This window comes from Lipophrys pholis, assembly GCF_963383615.2.
Source record: "Lipophrys pholis genome assembly, chromosome: 5".
In the NCBI taxonomy this organism is placed as follows: Eukaryota; Metazoa; Chordata; class Actinopteri; order Blenniiformes; family Blenniidae; genus Lipophrys; species Lipophrys pholis.
In genome coordinates, this window is record NC_137628.1 from 29,258,941 (window position 1) to 29,279,402 (window position 20,462).

The 20,462-nt window shown below is 47.3% G+C and overlaps 5 protein-coding genes across 14 annotated transcripts; 3 read left to right on the top strand and 2 right to left on the bottom strand.

Moving 5' to 3' along the window:
- Nucleotides 1–27: 27 nt before the first annotated feature.
- Nucleotides 28–2,590, bottom strand: snrpb2 (small nuclear ribonucleoprotein polypeptide B2). Its single transcript, XM_080464602.1, has 7 exons — nt 2,467–2,590; nt 1,596–1,667; nt 1,308–1,480; nt 828–962; nt 687–722; nt 510–598; nt 28–365 (listed from the first exon to the last, which is right to left on the bottom strand). Exons 2-7 carry the CDS (start codon nt 1,657–1,659, stop codon nt 206–208), a joined length of 657 nt encoding a protein of 218 aa, XP_080320728.1. The 5' UTR covers nt 1,660–1,667; nt 2,467–2,590; the 3' UTR covers nt 28–205.
- A 591-nt stretch (nt 2,591–3,181) lies between these two features.
- Nucleotides 3,182–7,972, bottom strand: aplf (aprataxin and PNKP like factor). Of its 2 annotated transcripts, none has more exons than XM_080464499.1 (10): nt 7,676–7,972; nt 6,091–6,162; nt 5,753–5,916; nt 5,496–5,634; nt 5,271–5,418; nt 5,007–5,167; nt 4,421–4,635; nt 4,203–4,325; nt 4,082–4,131; nt 3,182–3,994 (listed from the first exon to the last, which is right to left on the bottom strand). In XM_080464499.1, the coding sequence occupies exons 1-10, from the start codon at nt 7,766–7,768 to the stop codon at nt 3,849–3,851; spliced, it is 1,311 nt and encodes a 436-aa protein (XP_080320625.1). In that variant the 5' UTR covers nt 7,769–7,972; the 3' UTR covers nt 3,182–3,848. The 2 variants fall into 2 exon arrangements, with proteins under 2 accessions (XP_080320625.1, XP_080320624.1); XM_080464498.1 differs by having other exon boundaries at nt 3,510–3,994; nt 4,404–4,635.
- Nucleotides 7,973–8,378: 406 nt separating this feature from the next.
- On the top strand, nt 8,379–11,494 carry fbxo48 (F-box protein 48). Of its 4 annotated transcripts, none has more exons than XM_080463100.1 (3): nt 8,379–8,763; nt 9,954–10,270; nt 10,372–11,494. In XM_080463100.1, exons 2-3 carry the CDS (start codon nt 9,983–9,985, stop codon nt 10,531–10,533), a joined length of 450 nt encoding a protein of 149 aa, XP_080319226.1. In that variant the 5' UTR covers nt 8,379–8,763; nt 9,954–9,982; the 3' UTR covers nt 10,534–11,494. The 4 variants fall into 4 exon arrangements, with proteins under 4 accessions (XP_080319226.1, XP_080319227.1, XP_080319228.1 ...); XM_080463101.1 differs by having other exon boundaries at nt 8,400–8,775; XM_080463102.1 differs by having other exon boundaries at nt 8,400–8,763; nt 9,881–10,270.
- Nucleotides 11,495–12,069: 575 nt separating this feature from the next.
- Nucleotides 12,070–15,496, top strand: cnrip1a (cannabinoid receptor interacting protein 1a). Of its 2 annotated transcripts, XM_080463105.1 has the most exons (4): nt 12,199–12,418; nt 14,139–14,283; nt 14,591–15,171; nt 15,246–15,496. In XM_080463105.1, the coding sequence occupies exons 1-3, from the start codon at nt 12,240–12,242 to the stop codon at nt 14,753–14,755; spliced, it is 489 nt and encodes a 162-aa protein (XP_080319231.1). In that variant the 5' UTR covers nt 12,199–12,239; the 3' UTR covers nt 14,756–15,171; nt 15,246–15,496. The 2 variants fall into 2 exon arrangements, with proteins under 2 accessions (XP_080319230.1, XP_080319231.1); XM_080463104.1 differs by having other exon boundaries at nt 12,070–12,418; nt 14,591–15,492.
- A 281-nt stretch (nt 15,497–15,777) lies between these two features.
- On the top strand, nt 15,778–19,473 carry etaa1a (ETAA1 activator of ATR kinase a). 5 transcript variants are annotated; one of them, XM_080464730.1, is made up of 6 exons: nt 15,778–15,998; nt 17,219–17,341; nt 17,426–17,496; nt 17,600–17,709; nt 17,993–19,011; nt 19,092–19,473. In XM_080464730.1, exons 1-6 carry the CDS (start codon nt 15,890–15,892, stop codon nt 19,202–19,204), a joined length of 1,545 nt encoding a protein of 514 aa, XP_080320856.1. In that variant the 5' UTR covers nt 15,778–15,889; the 3' UTR covers nt 19,205–19,473. The 5 variants fall into 5 exon arrangements, with proteins under 5 accessions (XP_080320856.1, XP_080320860.1, XP_080320859.1 ...); XM_080464734.1 differs by having other exon boundaries at nt 15,780–15,998; nt 17,225–17,341; nt 17,993–18,998; XM_080464733.1 differs by having other exon boundaries at nt 15,781–15,998; nt 17,993–18,998.
- Nucleotides 19,474–20,462: the final 989 nt, after the last annotated feature.

Consider the following 20,462-nt stretch of genomic DNA (forward strand, 5'->3'; position numbering starts at 1 on the left):
TATGTAATAAAGAACACAGTCCTCATCCAAGATGATCGTTTCATATCATTTTATTATCAAAATAATGAAGCAACAATAATAGTGAAAAAAAAAAAAAAAACACAAAAAGAAAAACAGTTTTATTTATAGTCTAATTGAAAATCATGTTCAGACCCCCACAGAAAACAGAAGGGGTCCTCAGAGTCCCTGAGGCTCCTGGGAGCAGCTACTTCTTAGCGTAGGTGATCTTCATGGCACAGGTGGCGGTGATCCTGAAGCCCTGCAGGGCGTCTTTGGCCACGCCCGCCTGGGTGTCGCTCTCAAACTCCACAAAGGAGATGTCATGTTTCCCCGGCACCAAACGCACCTCCTTGAACCCCGGAAACCTGCCGGGCAACAAACATACCCAGAGTCAGAACACAGCAGGAGACACATTGTGAGACTGAGAAATACAATGGGGGAGTGAAGGGGGTTGTGAAGGGGTGAGGAGGACAAGGGGAGTGAAGGGGTGACTAAAGAAGGTGACTGACTGGTTGAAGAGCATGGACAGCATCATCTCGTTCGTTTCCTCTGGAAGGTTACTGAGGAACAAGATGTAGTTCGGAGGATTATCTGGAACCTGCGAGGATGACAGGAAGTGATGTCAGACAAGAACTGATGCCAGACAGGAAGTGCACCATTCAGGGAGCAGGGAGGTACAGACTTACCTGGACCACAGGTGAGTGCAGAGGAGCAGCTAATCCCTGCAGAGAGAAAGCAAACAGGTGAGTTTGGTCTAGTTCCAGCTGGTTTCAGGAGGAGTTGAACCTGGCAGAGGTTCGTAGTGACGCCTCTGATGCTGGACTCACCGGAGTGGGCTTCTTGGGGACAGTAGCTGTGAGTTCCTGAGCTTTCTTCTTCTTCTCCTTCTTCTTCTCCTTGTCTCCGTACGTACCCTTGACCTTGGCAATGACCTCAGAGTCTGTCTTAGCGTACTGGATTCTCTGAAAAGGCAGGAAATACAGATTACATTTCATTTAATATAGAGGCCCGAGGACAGAGTCTTGAGGAACCCAAGTGATTTTCATATACTCAGATTCGTAGTTACCTATTGAAATAACAGTCCCCATTTTGCAAGTAAGATTTACGTTTAGTTGACAGGAACGCCCCAAGTGCAAACTGACATTGTACGAGTTCATGAAAATTAACATATTAAATAAGACAAGGCCTCATTCACCACAGTGTAGCATTGCAACGTTTGTGTGTGTCAATGTTTTAGTTTACTTTTCATTTTGTGTGTGAGCTTCAGATAAACGTATACATGATGATGAAGGTGAACCGCGGCCTACCATTGGTTTGTTGTAGAAGGGGAACCCCTGCAGTTGCCTCAGAGCGTTGGTGGCAGCGGCGAGCTCTTTGAAAACCACAAATGCCTGCCCCCTCATCTTCATGGTCTTCATGGCCACGATCTCGACAATCTGCCCAAACTGAGAGAAGAGCGCGTAGAGCGAGCGCTTCAGCTCTGTGGGGCGGAGACACAAACACCAGATTACCCAGCAGCCTCCAGCTGTAGCGAAGGCTGATCCCAGTACCAGATCTGAGCTCAGTTTGTGGGAGTCTTTCACAGGGTCACTCACCTTCCTTCTTGACTTTATCATTGATGTTGTTGATGTAGACGGTGTGGTTGGGTCGGATGTCCATGGTGGAGTCTGAGGAAACAGAATTAAATGTCTGATTGGACAAAAGAGCAGACAAGAAGCAATTCTCCATTTCTCACACACACAATGAAAATCTTTTCTGCACCTCCGGAAATGTATTATAAAATAAAACTGATGAAAGTTGGAAACTTCTTAGTCCTATAGTGTTTTCACATACCATGGCCTCAACGCTTTGAGCTTATTTGGGCTTTCAAGCAGATATTTTTCATACGACTCACGACACCAGGGAAAAGAATGTGAAAATTTTTTTCCACATATTTAACTTCATTTTAAACTAATCATTTGTAAGATAAGGTGTTATAATTTGTTCCATATGTGAGTTGAAATAACTTTAAATGCATAAAACTACAAGCGCATGTGTCGGGTAGGGGTTTTGTGTTTAGATGAGGTGCAATTATCACTTTATAAAATGTTAAACGAGAATTTAAATGTTCATCTGTTTCGAGCTGTTCAGTGATGCTAAAGGTTTTCAGCCGCGGTGGATTGAGATAAGGCAACAGTATTTGGTAAAAGTGACAAAGTGCTGCAATCCTGGACTGTCCAGGCCTCAGAACTCCCCTAACACCAACCAACATGTAAAACCTTTAATATAAAAACAACCCATTCAACACTCCTGTTAGCACGTTAGCCTAGCCACAGTGCCTGCCTCCATTCATGGTGTTGGCAGGTAGGATAGGCTTCTGCGTTAAGGACCACGGTTGTTTAGGTCCCAAAGTCCGTTTGAGACCCAGAACCTCCAAATAATAGTTCCCAGAGGTGCTCAAACTTTAGGTAAACCCCAAATACTCACCTTTTCTCTGCTAACAAACAGCGCGCCGCACCGAACACACCGCTTCCGCTTCTTCTTCTTCTTCTTCTTTTTCTGGCCACTTTTTCCGGTTTGCAGTGTCCTGCGCAGCGCCGCCCTGTTGGTCAGGAGTGTGACAACAGCTCACGATGTACGAGTGGCAGCGTTGATAATAATAATCAAGTAGCAATACTTCTAATACAGTGATATCAATTGTCGCTACTGAAAATAAATAAATTCACTTTTTTTAAATTTTACATAGACCCAAATACAAAACGGTAATTTCAAAGCACTTTTAGAGAGAAAACCCTGGAAAGAAAAAGCTCTCTTTCCACTGGAACAAACCTGTAGAAGTGGAGTCATGTGGATGTTGAACATCTAGAGATAGACATATATGTCCATCTATGTATTTTTGTGTATTTGTACGTATCTAATTATCTATATATGCGTCCGTGTGTGAAGGCCATCTGCGTTTTAACACGTTATCACAAAGTGGAGACTTTTTGCTGCTCCAGTTGGGTTGAGGGGAGAGAAGGATTGGACAGAGAATCCTTTGGCTGCAGACGTGATGGAGGTACAGAGAGAAAACAGACTACAGGAGAACAGAATGGTGACAGAATGTTAGTGACATAATAGTGAGGCACGGAGAGTGAGAAAGCAAACCAGCACACTACAGGTTTCCCAGCAGTCTAAACAGACAGAAGCTTCACTAGAAAATGGTCAGCTATTATCAGCTTTATTAAATAGAAACACTTTAAAAAAGTAGATTAATAAAGTCTTTTCTAATTGATTCTGGGGAGTAATAATTTCAGATTTTTCTGTTTCCAGGTGAAATTCTGGAAACAGAATCTGAACTTTGATCTTTTTCTTTTCACAGTAAAACACTAGAAACATCTGATGCATCGTTTCCTCTGACTGGTTACCATGGCAACTTCAGGTCCAGCCCTACCATGAAAAAAATCTGAACACTTTCACACTGAAAGTTCTGCAGCCGTTCAGCTGTAGGGATCCTTACTGGTCAACCAAAAATAATAACATTTCCTTTTAAGAAATATTTTTATTATGAAAAAATCAGAAAGTTGTTTATAGGTCAGAAGAACATACACAAAACCAAAAAAAGTAAACATAATGAATACAAAAATTATCTTTTGGCTGTTTGTTTGTTTGATTGATTGACAGGAAGCTGCTCAAGATCAAGATGATTTCCAATATAGTTTGGGTTTTTTTTGGACTAAAGTAGAGAAAAGTGCAGCAGACTTCCTTTTCACATTAAAATTCTGCTTCTTCAAAAAAGCTACTTGCTCCTCTTCAGAAAGTCCTTTGCCTCCTGCCGCAGGTTCTGCGCCTCATCCCGCAGACGCTGCCAATCATCCCGCACGCTTTCATCAGTCGGGAGGCGGGACGTAGTCCGAGTCATCCCCTCCGTCCACGCTCTCATCGTCAATGAAGCTGTCTTCATACTGGTCTTCATCCTCCTCTTCATCCCCATCGTCATGGTAACTTCTTTTGGTGACGGCGCGAGTGGGCGGAGCTATGAGACAAAGAGGGATTAATTTGAATAAATTTGATTGCCACTAATAAACTTGTGTGCGTGTGCATGTGCGTGTGCGTGTGCCACCTCCAGGTCTCTTGCTGTGTTTGTACTCTTTCCGGTGAAGAGGGTTTTTTCTGCAGAGTAAACACAATGAAGAATGTGAGACAGTAAAAAAAACACACACACACACACGGGGGTTTCTGACCTGTAGCAGTCGGTACCAAAGGGACACTCAGGCCGCTCCTCCTCCTGCTCTTCCTCCTCTTCCTCCTCCTGGTAGTCAGCATCTCCTGGATGACTGCACTCCTGAAAATGAAGCGGGTTCTTCCTGGAAGACAAACCATGATTACCTGTAACTGTAACTCACCGTCCTCAGTAATGATGTACCAGATACGATGGGTGTTACCATTAATGCTGAAGTACCTGTAGCAGTCCTTCCCGTACTGACATGGCGTCCTGACTCTGGTTGTGGCTGCAGACGTGGAGGTGCGTGCCGGGTTGTTCTGGGTCTTGTTTCCAATTCGTCTCGTCTGCACGGCGCTGCTACTCGGCCCAGCGGCCGACGCAGGAACGCCGGCAGGCTCATCTTCATCCTCAGAGGGGTGAGAGGTGGCATCTGGCCGACGTGAGGGATCGTCCTGATGGAAAGAGACACCAGGTCAGATCCAGACTTTCTCAAAGTAAGAGTCTTGAAGCCTCAAGAAAAGTCTGAAATAGTGTGAAATTGATGGTGAAGCTGATAGTTTTTCCAGAGAGAATCCAGATCTGAAGGGATCCAGTGGACAAACGGGATCTTGTGAAATGAAGCCTCGGGAATGTTCGGGTGTTTCCGTGATGCTAAGACGTCAATAAACTGAAGTCAAATGTTGGAAATACGAGTTTGTCTGAGTGTGATGAGGAATTTCCCTCAGGAAGGTTTTGACGACGTATTAGAGATGGAGGTCAACAATTACAACTGGATCTACAGTTTTTGTTCCCTGAGGATTCTGGGAGAGGAACTTTACTCAACTGATTTTGTCTGAGGAGGTTCTTCTTTATGGCTCCACCTCCTCTTCCTCGGCTTCTCCTCAGTGCCGGGCTGCGCCTCCTCGGGTGTCGTGGAGGTTTTAGTGGGCGTGGCCTGCGCTGGTTTCCTGCCGGCTGAAGATGCGGGAGCTTTCTGTTTCTGAACTGTAGAGATGGTGAGACGGTGAGAGTTGATTCCTGCAGGAGAACATCTGACAGCATCACACCTCCTCAGGAGACCAACTCCAGCGCCACAATTGGACGGTACCTTTTGGAGAGAACGCAGGCTTCTGTGAGGCTGCGGTCCCAGCCACCATCATCCAGGATGGTAAGACTCTCCTTCTTGGTTCAGTGGGAGCAACATTCACCTCCTCCTCCTCCTCCTCCTCCTGCGCTCCTCTTCCAGATAAGTCTCCCTACAGTAAAGAAATGGCTGAGTCATCATATTTTTAAGTCATGCACACGTCGTTTTCGTACAGCTGAGTCGTCGTACCTGTTTGGGACTCATGCTGGGAGCGCTGAGCGCCGCCTCAGAGGTCGGTGCAGCAGGAGGAGGAGTTTGCTCCCGCTCTCCTCCACCACCAGCCAGAGGTGCTTCTCTTTCCTCCTGCTCCTCAAACATCTGGCTGTTTCTGGGGGATGACACACAGAGAAACGTGATCATAGCACGTTTACTCTTCACCTCCTGGCTTCTGAGAAGGAGGTGTGATGGTAGCTTTGAGGACTTGGCAGAAAGCACTCAGCTGGTACCTGGGAGTGGGAGGGGCCTCGTCCACGGCCTCCACCTGGAAGATGAGAAATCCTGGCAGCAGAGAGAAGAAGTCGCCATGGCGGAGAGTGTGCCACTCGTCCTTATGCAGGGGCAGGGGGTCGTCGCACAGCGTCGACTGGATGAAGCAGGGGTTCAGATGAGTCTGGAAAACAAACCGATGAATTCAGTCGGACTGCAGAGGTCACAGCGGTACACATCCAATCCCTGCAGACTGAGGACGAACTGCGCCTGCAGTCTCACTGACGGTGGTTTCATTGCACCAATGATGTTTGTGTGTCCGGCTGGAGGTTTGAGACGCAGCAGCCGAGAGACGCACCGGCTTGAGACGCAGTCGACCGTCCAGGTTCTCCAGCAGTCCGTGATGACGGGAAACTCTGCGATCACCGACCTGACGACACACGGCAACAACAACAACAACAACAATAAGGCTCCGGTCAATCAATCTGCAAAAGGAAGTACTGGAACCAAAATTTTACTGCAACATTTTATGGACCCAAAGACTTGGTTGTTTGTTTGAAGGCAGAAAAATGTCAAGAAATATTTAAAGCTGAAGCTGAAAGACTGAACTATACAGACTGATAAACTGCAGAGACGCTGAACAAACCTACTGAGAACAAAAAGGACATTCCAGATTAAGAACCGCCTGAACGCTACAGACTAGAATGATGCTATAGGCTGAGGACAGACTGCTCCTACTGATCTAACCAGCAAAAGAGTGCTTCTACAACTGGACAAGGACAGAATGGACATTTACAGTAGTAGTAAGTAGTCGTACTAATAGTTTACTTGGTCAACCAAATCCAAAATGCAACAACAAAAAAATGCAACAAGAAAGAAAACTAACAGAGGAAGACAGAAGGGTTCAGGCTGAAGTTAAATTTATTTTGCAGAACCCTGTACATAATATACATAAAGCTTCTGCAATCAGTGTAACAGAACCAGAAACAACAAAAACGTGCTTTTTCTTTGCCATTCCTGAGAAACCAAACATAAACTGTCCTCTAAGGGAACACAGTTACTTTTAATCTCGTCCTTCCTGAGCCTGAAAGTGGTGAGCTTTAACCGCCTTTTAAATGTTTTAAGAGTATCCCATTTTTTAAGTTATCGTCCAAGTTGTTCCAAAGACCCTAAACCTAACCCTCTTATGGAAACACATCTACTTTTTTATTTGTTCTTGCCATATTTTTAACAAAAAAAAACAGTAACCCCTGGTGCTATATTGACTCTCTATGCTTTAATAACTTCTGGATATGAGGTGGAAGATTGTGATCATGCGCCTTATACATTACAGCTAGTGTATTAAGGATGACAATGTCATGTATTTTTAGCGTCTTCGATATGGCAAACAGAGGATTTGTTGGAGCATAATAATTATCAGCTTGATTTATGAGTTTAATGGTCTTCTTCTGAAGTAAAAGAAAATAGGATCAATGTTTCTTTTATAATTATTTCCCCATATTTCCACACCATACCTCAGATATGGAAGAATGAGGGCGTTATACATTTAGTACTGATCTGATTTTACACATTATGCCAATATTTGTTGCTAATTTTGACTTCAGGATATTTATATGCGGCTTCCAACTGAGCTTTTCATCAAAAGTAATTCCTAGAAATGTATTTACATGCACTTGTTCAATTTGTTGACCGAAAATTTCAATGTGGGTTTGACTTTTAATATCCCTCTTTCCAGAGATGACATATTCAGTCTTTGTCAAATTCATTGAAAGTGTGTTATTATCAAACCACCTTTTTAATACTGTGAGCTTTTTTTCTACATTGCCTATGAGCATATGCATACATGCAACATACTGAAGACTGAGGACACACTGGATGTTATACTGATAGGACAGACTCGGTGTTACAGGGTAAAAGAGGGACGGTGATCCAGAAGGACTCACTTGGAGGAACGGACCCCGGCCCAGGACCGTCTCCCCGGGCGGGACGTGGATCGGTTCCCCCCCGTCCACCGGCACCAGGTCAAAGCGGGACATGGAGCTCTGCAGCCGGGGGAGGAGGCGGAGTGGAAGAAACGGTGGAGGTCCAGTAACGAGGAACTACTGCGGTGCGGCTCCGTGACCGTACCGACCTGCGGAGGGACCGAAGAGGACCGCACCACACACACAAACACACAAACACAAAAACACAAACTACTCCGCCTGCACGCTGCCAACACTGGCCAAAACTTCCGCGAGTACGAGGCGCATGCGCAGTAAATGTATCTACACGTCATGAATGGACATGGCAACGCCCCGCCCCCCCCAAACACACTCACACTCACACTCACACAAACACAAACACAAACACACACACACACACACACACACACACACACACACACACTATGGTGATATGTATGTGTCCATATATGTTCACAACATATATAAAAGTAATATTCGAAGATACTTTGACATGATGAACATCTAGAGATAGACGTATATGTCCATTTATGTATTTTTGAGTATTTGTATGTATCTAATTATCTACATATGCGTCCGTGTGTGAAGGCCATCTGCGTTTTAACACGTTATCACAGAGTAACAATAAATATCGACCATCACCACAAGCCCTTTAAACGCCTTTTAAAAATCTGACCTCGTGCGCATGCGCTCAAACGTCACCAGCACGTCCGCAGTGTGTGTAAACAGCCGTTAGGACGTGAGGAGCTCGAGCTGTCAAACGCACGGAAACGCAGCGACGGTAAGAAATCACAACAATAACAAAAGAAAAAACACGAAGAGAGGAACTTTCACCGGCACCGGCGGTTCGTTTGGTTCAATACACCGGCTCGGGCCGCAGGCTGGGTGCGGAGCAGGGCGGGGACTCGTATCGGTGAACTTGACCGAGAGCTGAACGTAAAACCACGTTATTAATGTCGGAGAGGCACGTGAGCCCGTGAAAATACTGCTACTGAGACTGACACGTTACCGACGAGGAGAAGAGGAGGAGGAGAAGAACAGGAGGAGGAGAAGAGGAGACAGAGTGAAGGGTGAGTCTGGAGGTGAGGCTGTGCCTTTGGTGACAACAATCTAGTTTAAAGTGTTGGAAGGTGTTACTCCAGGTGAGACTGGTAGGATCTCCACTTCCTGTCCTGCTGCTGAGCAACACACTGATGGTTACTGGCAGGACAGACTGGAGGTTAGAGACCGAGGACAAACTGGAGGTTAGAGGCTGAGGACAGACTGGAGGTTAGAGGCTGAGCACATACTAGAGGTTAGAGACCGAGGACAGACTGGAGGTTAGAGACTGAGGATAGAATGGAGGTTAGAGTTTGTAGACAGACTGGAGGTTAGAGACTGAGGACAGACTGGAGGTTAGAGTTTGTAGACAGACTGGAGGTTAGAGACTGAGGACAGACTGGAGGTTAGAGTTTGTAGACAGACTGGAGGTTAGAGACTGAGGACAGACTGGAGGTTAGAGTTTGTAGACAGACTGGAGGTTAGAGACTGAGGACAGACTGGAGGTTAGAGTTTGTAGACAGACTGGAGGTTAGAGACTGAGGATAGACAGGAGGTTAGAGACTGAGGACCGGAGGTTAGGGACTGAGGACAGACTGGAGGTTAGAGACTGAGGATAGACTGGAGGTTAGAGACTGAGGACAGACTGGAGGTTAGAGACTGTAGACAGACTAGAGGTTAGAGACTGAGGACAGACTGGAGGTTAGAGACTGAGGACAGACTGGAGGTTAGAGTTTGTAGACAGACTGGAGGTTAGAGACTGAGGACAGACTGGAGGTTAGAGACTGTATACAGACTAGAGGTTAGAGACTGAGGACAGACTGGAGGTTAGAGACTGTATACAGACTAGAGGTTAGAGACTGAGGACAGACTGGAGGTTAGAGACTGTAGACAGACTAGAGGTTAGAGACTGAGGACTGGAGGTTAGAGACTGAGGACAGGCTAGAGGTTAGAGACTGTAGACAGACTAGAGGTTAGAGACTGAGGACTGGAGGTTAGGGACTGAGGATGGACTGGAGGTTAGAGACTGAGGATGGACTGGAGGTTAGAGACTGAGGACAGGCTAGACGTTACTGTACAAACTGACTGAAGACAGATGAAGGACAGACTGGACGTCTCAGCTCCAGAAGTTAAAGTTGTTACTGACAGATTGCAGACAATCACTTAAGTTGGAGGTAAAGTTGGTGACTGGACGTCCTGGATCACTTGCTGTGTCTGTCAGGCTGACCGGCCACCTGGACCTCCCCGGGGATGCAGCCTGACACCTGCAGGCCTCCTGCGGTGATCCTCCTCTCTAAGGACACCGTCTGTCACAACGGCGGCGCTCGGGACTTCGCCGAGCTGCTGCCCACGGAAATGAGCGTGCGGATCTTCGGAGAGTTGGACACGGCGAGTCTGTGCTGCGCCTCGCGGACCTGCAGGACCTGGAACCACATCATCGAGGGCAGCGATCAGCTGTGGAGGAACCAGTGTCTCCTGGTCCGAGCCCTCTGTCAGAGGGAGGTGGACGGAGACCGCCTGGAGGGGCTGTCCTGGAAGGTAGACACACACACACACACACACACACACACACACACACACACACACACACACACACAGTATTGGAGATCGAAGTATCAGTGAGTCTGGTTGATCTGTAGGTGGCGCTGGTGAGGAACTACAGTCGCAGCCGCCTGAAGAGTGACTGGCTGAAGGGGCGATTCAGCCTCGTGCGCTCAGCCGACGAGCTGCTGGGACGCATCATGACGCCGCTGGACGCAGAGTCGTGGGGAGAGATCCTGCAGGCCGAGCTGGACCGCTGACCCCGCCCACACCGCTGACCCCGCCCACCCTGCTGACCCCGCCCACACCGCTGACCCCGCCCACACCGCCTGCACGCTCACGTCTGAACTTTTAATCCTCGAGCTGCCACACTTCAGATCCAAAAGCGTCTGGAGATGATTTTTAACATTTTGATATTTAATCTGTAAAATATGTACAGATGTGTTTAGTTTTGTGTATTAGGACTGTCGAGGGACGCAACTGTTGATTCTAAAATTTTACGTTTCCAGAGTAAAGTTAAGAAACTCTATTTTTATGTAATTTGTACTTCAAGGCTCCGTTTACATGACGTCTCAAGTGAAAATGCATTGGTGCTGCTTTTTGCTTCAGAAAAGTTTTGCATTTAGTCGTATTGAAAACGATGTCAGATGCACCGAAAGCAGTGTTTTCCCATGTGGCCACTAGTGGGTGCTGTTTTTATGCAATTAAAGTACCTTTGTATGCATTTAATGAGCAGTGTGTGAACATTGAAGCTCCTTAATCAATGTCAGTTGTTTGCAACAAAATAAAAATGTGTCTCCACATGTGAACCAGAAGATGGTAAATGTAGACTTTATTGGAAAACACTGATAATCCAGGAGTGAACAGCACACTGTGCAGTTATTATTCTGACTGAGTCCTTTTCATACATGAGCAGTATTGAGTGTTTGTCCTGTTTCCATGTGGAGTCAGGGGGATTTTCAAAAAGCTCCTCTTTGGAAGCCGATTTCAAAAAGTGTTTTCAGTGACTCAGAGAATCAGTGATTCATTACCGTGTGAAAGGACCCCAAAATGCAGAGAACGTTTTCCATTTTCACTTGAAAACGTGTAAATACTATTGTGACTGCTGTGCAAGGAAAGACGGGTTTACACTCGTATTCTATATTGTTTTTAAATCAAACCTGAAAGTTTTTTTGATGAAAACATTTGTTTGTTTTTAAATAAATCCAGATGAACTCCTGCACTTGGCTCATTCATTTCACTCTGCAGTAGGTTCCACGTCTTATTTTAGCGTCATTTTATTTTGTCATTCTTTTATAGGGTTAGTTTAATTGTGACGGGATCGTTCACTTTTTGCTGGTGTAATTTTGAGTGTTTCAGTGCTTTCAGTTCTTTTTCTGCGTACTATAACTAGAGCTGCCCTCGGTAGAGCGCAGACTTTTGCCAACGCCACTTTTGTTTGGAGAACCGAGTTAGCATGACGAGCCTGTTGGTGTGAAACACTGAGCAGGGAGCGTCTCCGTGGCAACGGACGCTGATCTCTTTCGATCTCCTCCATGAGGCGCCTCTCACATTCACTTTTTTTTGTTGCAGTTTTTGGGGGCTTTTTCGGAAACGGTTAGCCATTAATGTCCCAAAATCTAATCAACTGGTCTGGAAGATTTCACGCAATTTGGGTGATTTTTTTGCAAAGATTTGGTAAAATACATATATACATATATACATATATACATACACACATACATACAAATCAATAAATAAATAAACGCGGAAGAAAACAATCTTTTCGTTGGCGAAGTAATGACGTTGTTTCACAATTATGAGGAGGAAGAGGAGCAGGAAGAGATTTCAGTTGCATCGCCACCATTGTGATTCAGGTTTTATTTTGAAAGCTTCCTCTCAGAATCCCCCTCCTCCCTGCCTTCCTCCCCCTCCTCCCTGCTCCTCCTCAGCATCAGGACCGAGCTCCAGGCCTCGCGGCAGCACCATGGACGACGTCCCGGAGATCATCACCCTGTCCATCGCGCTGCGGATCCAGCCCAACGATGGCCCGGTGTTCTTCAAGGTGGACGGGACGCGGTTCGGCCAAAACCGGACCATCAAGCTGCTCACCGGATCCAAGTACAAGATCGAGGTGGTGATGAAGCCCGGGAACCTGCAGGCCACGTAAGGAGGCTCCGTCCGCATGAACGCGCTTTTTACCCCGATGATGATGGACGCGTCCATAAACACGGAGCAGCCTGCTCCTCCTGCAGGAGCAACAGCGGCTCCTCCTGCCCGCCGCAGCATCCGATCCCCCAGCTGAATCATTCACGAGGCGACCGGTTCAGGTTCTCCGATCAGGAGGAGGTGCAGCCGGAGGAGGTCAGAGGGAGAGACCAGACCTCCGCTCTGCTCCGTCTTCACCAAATCCCAACAATTTTAACCATTTCAGTCCAATTTTTAACCAAATGTGAGCAGTCCGAACAATTATTTACATAAATTTAAACCAAAACTACACATTTTTTTTTAGCAAATTTGACCAAATGTGACAATTTGAAGCCAATTTCAAATCCAACCAAATCGACCACATCTAACCAATCCTAATGAAATGATCCACATAAACAAGTTCCGACCAGTTATAAACAGATCAACCTTTGTCCAATGAACCTTAACCAAATTTAACAAAATTTAAAATGACCAATCTTAAATACAGTCCATCTGACCACTTTTTGCCAAATCTGATCCATTTAAATCATTTTAAATAGAATATGAACATTTCTGATCAAACATTACTTACTGTAATCTGTTTGAATCAAATCTGACCAATTTTAGCCAATTTTAGTTTTTACAGTCCGTCCTCACTTGTATGCAGTCAGTCCAGGCTCTGTAGCATCCAGTCAATCTTCATTCTATAGCGTCCAGCCAGTCCTCATTATGTAGCGTCCAGTCAGTCCTGGCTCTGTAGCATCCAGTCAATCTTCATTCTATAGCGTCCAGCCAGTCCTCATTATGTAGCATCCAGTCAGTCCTGGCTCTGTAGCACCCAGTCAGTCCTCCCTCTGAAGCACCCAGTCAGTTTTCATTCTGGGGCATCCAGTCAGTCCTCATTCTGTAGTGTCCAGTCAGTCCTAGCTCTATAGCATTCTGTCAGTCCTCTTTCGGTAGCATCCAGTCAGTTCTCTCTCTGTAGCGTCCTGTCAGTCCTGGCTATGTAGCGTCCAGTCAGCCCTGGCTCTGTAGCACCCAGTCAGTTCTCGCTCTGTAGCATCCAGTCAGTCCTGGCTCTGTAGCACCCAGTCAGTCCTCCCTCTGAAGCACCTAGTCAGTTTTCATTCTGGGGCATCCAGTCAGTCCTCATTCTGTAGTGTACAGTCAGTCCTAGCGCTATAGCATTCTGTCAGTCCTCTTTTGGTAGCATCCAGTCAGTTCTCGCTCTGTAGCATCCAGTCAGTCCTCGCTCTGTAGCGTCCAGTCAGTCCTCGCTCTGTAACATCCAGTCAGTCCTAGCTCTGTAGCGTCCTGTCAGTCCTTGCTCTGTAGCATCCGGTCCGTCCTCACTCTATAGCGTCCTGTCAGTCTTGGCTCTGTAGCATCCAGTCAGTCCTGGCTCTGTAGCGTCCACTCAGTCCTCGCTCTGTAGCATCCAGTCAGTTCTCACTCTGTAGCGTCCAGTCAGTCCTGGCTCTGTGGCATCCGGTTAGTCCTCATTCTGTAGCATGTAGTCTGTTCCAGTTGGTCCCTCCATTCTGTGGCTGGTGGTTTTAGCTGAGTGAAGGTGAACTGTGTGTGTTCTGACTTTGGGGGAAAGTTTAATTATGACGCCTGCATCTCTGCAGCTCCAGCAAACATTAAGGAGTGACGGGTTATTTCCAGTAACAGTGACTCTTCCTCCTCTTCCTGACAGAAACATGAAGATTGGGGGAATCGTCTTCCCTCTGGAGCAGCAGTCCAGGGACGATGACTCTGTGGTTTACCACGGCCGGTACGACACAGAGGGCGTCCCCCACACCAAGAGTGGAGACCGGCAGCCCGTCGAGGTCAGCATTGAGGTGAGCGGACAGAAAACACAGTTTTCCACAAACTAACAGGTTTTGTTTGGCTGCTTACTGGCAAATTAAGGGTTACAACAGACAACATGCTGACGTCTTTTAGAAAACTGTTCGATAGAATTAACTTGGTGGTCGCTCTCCGCCCTGCTTCAAACTTATTCAAACTGTTGGTAACACCCGGGGCGTAACACCCCGACGGTCCCAGCGCTCAGTCAGCCGATGAACAGTCCTACTGAGACACAGTCCAGGACTGTAACTTTCAGATGGACCTGATGTAAAGGTCTGACCGAGCTCTTTCCCTCTGCAGTTTAACAAAGCGGGAACATTTGAGACCGTCTGGCAGGCTAAGTACTACAACTACTACAAGAGGGAGCACTGCCAGTTCGGCAACAAGTTCAGCAGCATCGAGTACGAGTGTAAACCCAACGAGACCCGGACGCTGATGTGGATCAACAAGGAGGTCTTCAACTGAGGCTTCCACCTGCAGGGTGCCCTTGACCCCCTGACCCCTGACCCCAGAGAGAGAGAACCCTGACCTCAAACACTAAAAACAGTCAACATTTGTGGAGGAGGAAACTCTAACGCCCAGTCTATCCTGAGTCCAACGGGAGAGAGAATTTGTTTCACATACCAGGAGATAAGAAGTCAACGTTCATGACATATTGGAAACTACAGACAAAAGACCGACTGGATATTTAAAGACGGTGGAACGACTGGATGTTACAGTCAGGCTGTAGTCAGACAATCTTACAGAGAGACTGGATGTTTTTGGATGATTTTGTTGACAAGTTGCATCGGAATGTAGTCCTCAGTCGGCAGTCTGTCCTCAGCCTGCAGTGTCCAGTCTGTCATCAGCCTGCTGCGTCCAGTCTGTCCTCAGTCTGCTGCGTCCAGTCTGTCCTCAGTCTGCGGCATCCAGTCTGTCATCAGCCTGCTGCGTCCAGTCTGTCCTCAGTCTGCAGCGTCCAGTCTGTCCTCAGTCTGCGGCATCCAGTCTGTCATCAGCCTACTGCGTCCAGTCTGTCCTCAGTCTGCGGCATCCAGTCTGTCATCAGCCTGCTGCGTCCAGTCTGTCCTCAGCCTGCAGCGTCCAGTCTGTCCTCAGCCTGCATGTGATGCGACTGTTTGGTCTCTTGGAGTTTCTTTGCTTCACTGAGCTGTTTGTGTTTGTTACAACTGTGTAATTTGTTTGTCAATAAATATGAAACTAACTCAAGCGTCAATCATAACTGACTCTCTCTCGATACACAAACACACATACACACTCTCTCTCTCTCTCTCTCTCTCTCTCTCTCTCTCTCACTCACACCCATTCATGATTTCATTTAATTTCCGGTATGATGATCACAGCAGTAGAGTGATCACACTAACGTAGGACTTTTATTTCGTTCACGGTTTTATTTATTTGTTGGTGTTTGTCAGCGCAGGATTTTATTGATATGGCTGTTAAACAAGCGCATTTCCCGACGCATCTCTGTGACACATGAACGCACCGCCGCACTGCATTGTGGGAAAGAGACAACATGGCGCGTCGTTCAAATTCTAGGCGGGCCCCAACTGTTCTCCCTATCTGAACGCGGACCAGGGAGCCGGCCAGCCGCTCAGCATGAGCGGACTTTTCCCACCGGAGCGTCGGTGTGCGCGGCCCAGAGCGAGCCGCCTGAGCCGGAGCTTCAGGGCGTCTCAGCCGGCGGAGCCGGAGCCTCCGCGGCCGGGTGAGGAGTCCCGCACCCGCAGACTCTACACTTATGAAAAGACGAGGCTGTTCATGTTTCTTTTGGTTTCTTCCAGTCTGTGACAAAGAGACTAATCATGTATTCACAATTTGGAGGATTCATGAGGAAGGTGTGTGTGTGTGTGTGTGTGTGTGTGTGTGTGTGTGTGTGTGTGTGTGTGTGTGTGTGTGTGTGTGTGTGTGTGTGTGTGTGCGCGCGCGCGCGCGCGCAGGAGAGAGACAGAATGTTAGTGACACGTAAACTGGATTAGTTTAAATTAGATCAGACTTTATTAATCCCACATGAGGAAACTCGTCATCTGAGCAGCTTCACATTGCAGGAATATTTAACAACAACAGTCAGACCACAGGGCCACATTAGTCACCATGGAAACCAATGGATTACAAGGTCATTTGATCCACCACACCAGTACTCCTTCCATCATCTGTCATGGTCGTTTCAATTGCTTCATGTTATCACTGTTATACACTGATGTACACGCATGTTATGATTTACTTGTGACCCCGACCTTTGACCCCAACTGCTAACCAGGGTAATGACACCACTGCATCATTTAGCATATCAGAGCATAGGGAATTGAAATCTGAATGTTACAGCGTTGGTTTGACATGGATCGGATTAAAACTGACTGCGTTATGAGGAAAATACTTTTTTGACCGTTTTGTGACGGAGACTTTGATCTTTGACCTGCTCACTCTCAGAATTTAAGGGAACCGTCCCTATATAGGGACAAATCATTCGTGAAAATTTCTTGCAATTTGGGTTAGTAGTTTTTGCGAAAAGTTGGTAAAATACATTCATACATATAAACCAATAAATAAATACAGACAGACGAACACAGAGAGTGAGAATAGTGGCACATAAGAGAATAGACTAGGTATATCTAAATATATAATTAGATTAGATAGATATATAGATTATAATTAGAATTAAATGTATATGTGTATACACATGGAAGTACAGGAGACACAGCTGAGAGAAAATGCACATAGTAGCAATAATCTTTTTCGTTGTTTTATATCAATAACAAAGTTTTCTGATTTCTGAGTGGACTAGTCTCTCCTGCTGGTTCCTGTCAGTTCCTCGCTGCAGCATTTTGAATCAAGTTCTTAAGCAGTTATTCAACAACCAAATAATAAGGAATTAAAATACTCCATTCCAGTGGTAAGCTGTTGTTTGAAGTGTGTGTGTGTCTCCAGTTACAGAGTTCCAGACTCCGTCTCGGCTGCATCGCTGCAGAGCAGCCGATTCTCCTCAGCAGGACTCGGACTGTCAGCAGGACATCGTGTGGGACGCCGCATCGCCATCGCCACGCCGATCAGGTAACCATGGCAACTTGTGTGGTAGTTCTGCGACCTCCTCTTGTTCCCGATGTTGTTTCAAGATCGCCTGTGATTCTGTTCCAGGGAACCGCGGCAAAAAACAGGTGGCCAGAGGAGTGAACATCTCGGAGATCGTCAGCAGAATCGCTCCGAAGGTCGGCGGCGCCTCATCTTACGGCAGAAATGCAAAACATATTGAAATGCCCACATTCACAAACCAACTGTGCTGACCCCGCCCTCTTGTGTCGCCCCCTAAAGCACGGCAGGCCTGCGGTGACGGAGCCCACGCTGCAGCAGTGGATCGGGGACAGCGCCACAATCCCCTGCACGCCGGACCTGCAGGCTCCGAAATCCAGACGGTCTCCACGGTGAGTCGGTGTTCGGCAGTCCCATGCTGGACCTGCTGGGGAAACAACAACAAGAAGACTGACCCAGAGCAGGAGGCCCATGTTTGATTCCTGAGCGTTTTAATCAGTGTGAAGAACCGTAATGCTGACTCAGCATGAAACTTGCATCTTCCCACATGGATGTAGAAGCAGATCATGGCAGAGTCAGTCGGTCGGTTATCAGTTGGAAATCACAGATTGCCTAAGATGATGTGTTTGTCCTTTGAATCTTCATTCACGCAGTTTTTCTTATGTTGTTTGTTAGACTGACTGTGGTGGACGATTTGCTGAGACTGGCCAAACAGTTCGACCTCAACATGTTCCGGCCCGATGCCGTGGAACCGCCGCTGAGCCCAGAGCTGCTCACTGACGACCCGCTGGAGGCCACCGATCATCGGACGGATGTGCAGCCCGCGGAGGTCGATGAGCTGGACTTCCTGTTTGATGGACCGACTCAGCACGTGAGCGGACGGATCAGCCAGCCCTCACAGGATGGACCCGGTGCGGCTAAACGGCCCCTCGCCTGCTCCACCTGGCAGGGTGTGGGGATCCAGGACGACTGGGAAAACGACCACTTGTTCAACGATTCTTTGGTTTTGGGGACAACGCAGAATCCAGAGAAGTTTGTGTCACCGATCGTTTGCTCCACCCACAAACCGCTGACTCCGATTGGACAGATGAGACATCAAAACCCGCCCCCCGTCAAACTCTTCCAATCAGCAACAGGCAGGGTGAGGGTGGGCCGGGGGCCGGACCATGGCTCCGACTCGCTGCCGGCACTCAGACAGTTCCAACCAGCAGAAGATAAGGAAAACCTGAGTCCGGGATCGGGGGCAGAGTCAGACTCGGGACGCCTCTTTAAAGGGGTCCACACAGATTGCGGGGTGAGCCAGGGGCCGGACCGCCACTCGGAGCCGCCGCCCCCCACGAGAGACGTTATGCTGGACGATCTGGACGCTCTGTTCTCGGCCGAGCCGCTTTGGGACGACGCTGAAGAGGACAACTTGCTGTGCCAACTGTGCGAAGACCTGGAGAGGCAGATCCACCCCGATGCCCCTGCGTCCAATCAGAGGGTGGCTCCGCCCATCCCCTTCAGTAAATTCAAAGCAGACACTAGCCCCGCCCCCTGTGAGGCCACTCTGCACCTGAATACTGCGGGGGAGTCCGTCAGGTTCGTTTCACCAGTCGGCGGGTCGGAGCGTCCCGGGAGGAGCGACTGGGTTCCAACAACCTCACACACCTTCAAGAAGCCAAACAACTCCGTTTCCATGGTAACCAACACAGGTGCGACTCAGGAAGCTACTCGGTGTGTGTGTGTGTGTTTAATGTTCCTGTGGCTCAGTGTGTGGGTGTGTGTGTTTCAGTGCCTCTCAGGTGTTCGGATGCAGAGATCCACATGAAGAAGCAGCAGGCGATGGAGAGGAGGAGACGGAGGCTGCAGGCTGCAGGCTGGAATCCGACTGGTAGTTTTGGATGAGGAGGAAGTGATCGGTGTGTCTGATGGGAAACATTTGTCCCACTCTGAAGCTGGAGCCTGAATTGATGACGGCGCTGAGCTGAGGACAGACGGCGGAGACGTGTAAACCTCGTCTCTGCCATGTTTTAACACGAGTGGCTGCTTGAACATTTTCTCTACTATTAACTAGGAAATAACAGAAATCTGCCTTACATCTTCAAACAGTGACACATACTGGAGTTTCCTGCCACGGATCCAATGAAACCAATAAAGTTGATTCACATAACAGGAGTTTCTTTTAGTTGACTCTTCTTCTTTTGCGTTTAACAGCAGTTTGCATCCACCGCCATCTTCTGGTTTTATCTATCTACGTTGTTTCCCACCACTCTAGTCTCTTTTAGTTGTTTAGTTTCAGAGCCACTCCTGAATTGTCAGACTAAGACCATGTATATACATACCTGGGTTTTTACAAAAGCTGATATTTTCCACTCTACTTTTCCCCAAAAAATCTTCATATACACCTGGTTCAGAGCTGCTATGAGCAGCCAGACCTGTAGGGGGCAGTGTAACGAGAAGCATTACGCCATGATAGCCAATCAGAATCCTAAAAAAAAAAAACACGACTTCACGATTCGTAATTTAGATATCCACCTACCCCCCCTTTAGATGCAAACGGAGACACAGAGTTTATCCAGATCTCCACTGTGGCCGGAGTTTTCAGGAGTCGTCGTTTGTGGTGAGTCGTAGCTGCGTTTATATGTAAATGCACGTCCCAAACGCAGAGAACCATCACTTTTTTCAAATGTCACTGCTTGGATTTCTTTGACTTTAGATTTTAAATTTAGAAGAACTGAGAATCTCCGAGCATTAAGAAACCAGGTTTGTTTTTGGAAGTGAAGGCTGCCTCCTGCTGGTAGAAGTGTAGCGGTGCAGACTTTATGTATTTTGACGGTAGTTGGCCACACAGAAGTGCTTAGGAGGAGGGTGTTGCTCAGAGAGTTGATGCACGTTGTTTTGTGGGAGCAAACTGGAGTTTCACACATGGGGAGAATATGCAAACCACACAGGAAGGCATGTGGCCAGTATTTTAACCTTCTCACTGTGAGGCGAGAGCACTAACTGCTGCCCACCTGGACACTGGTTCACGTATTTGATTTGATTCAAGTGAGATTTGTATTTGTTATAAATAAAACAATTTTTTTTAGGTTAGGTTTTGGTCTGTGATCATGTGAAACAGACGCTCCTCACACACCTTCAATCTCAACACTGCCCCCTGCGA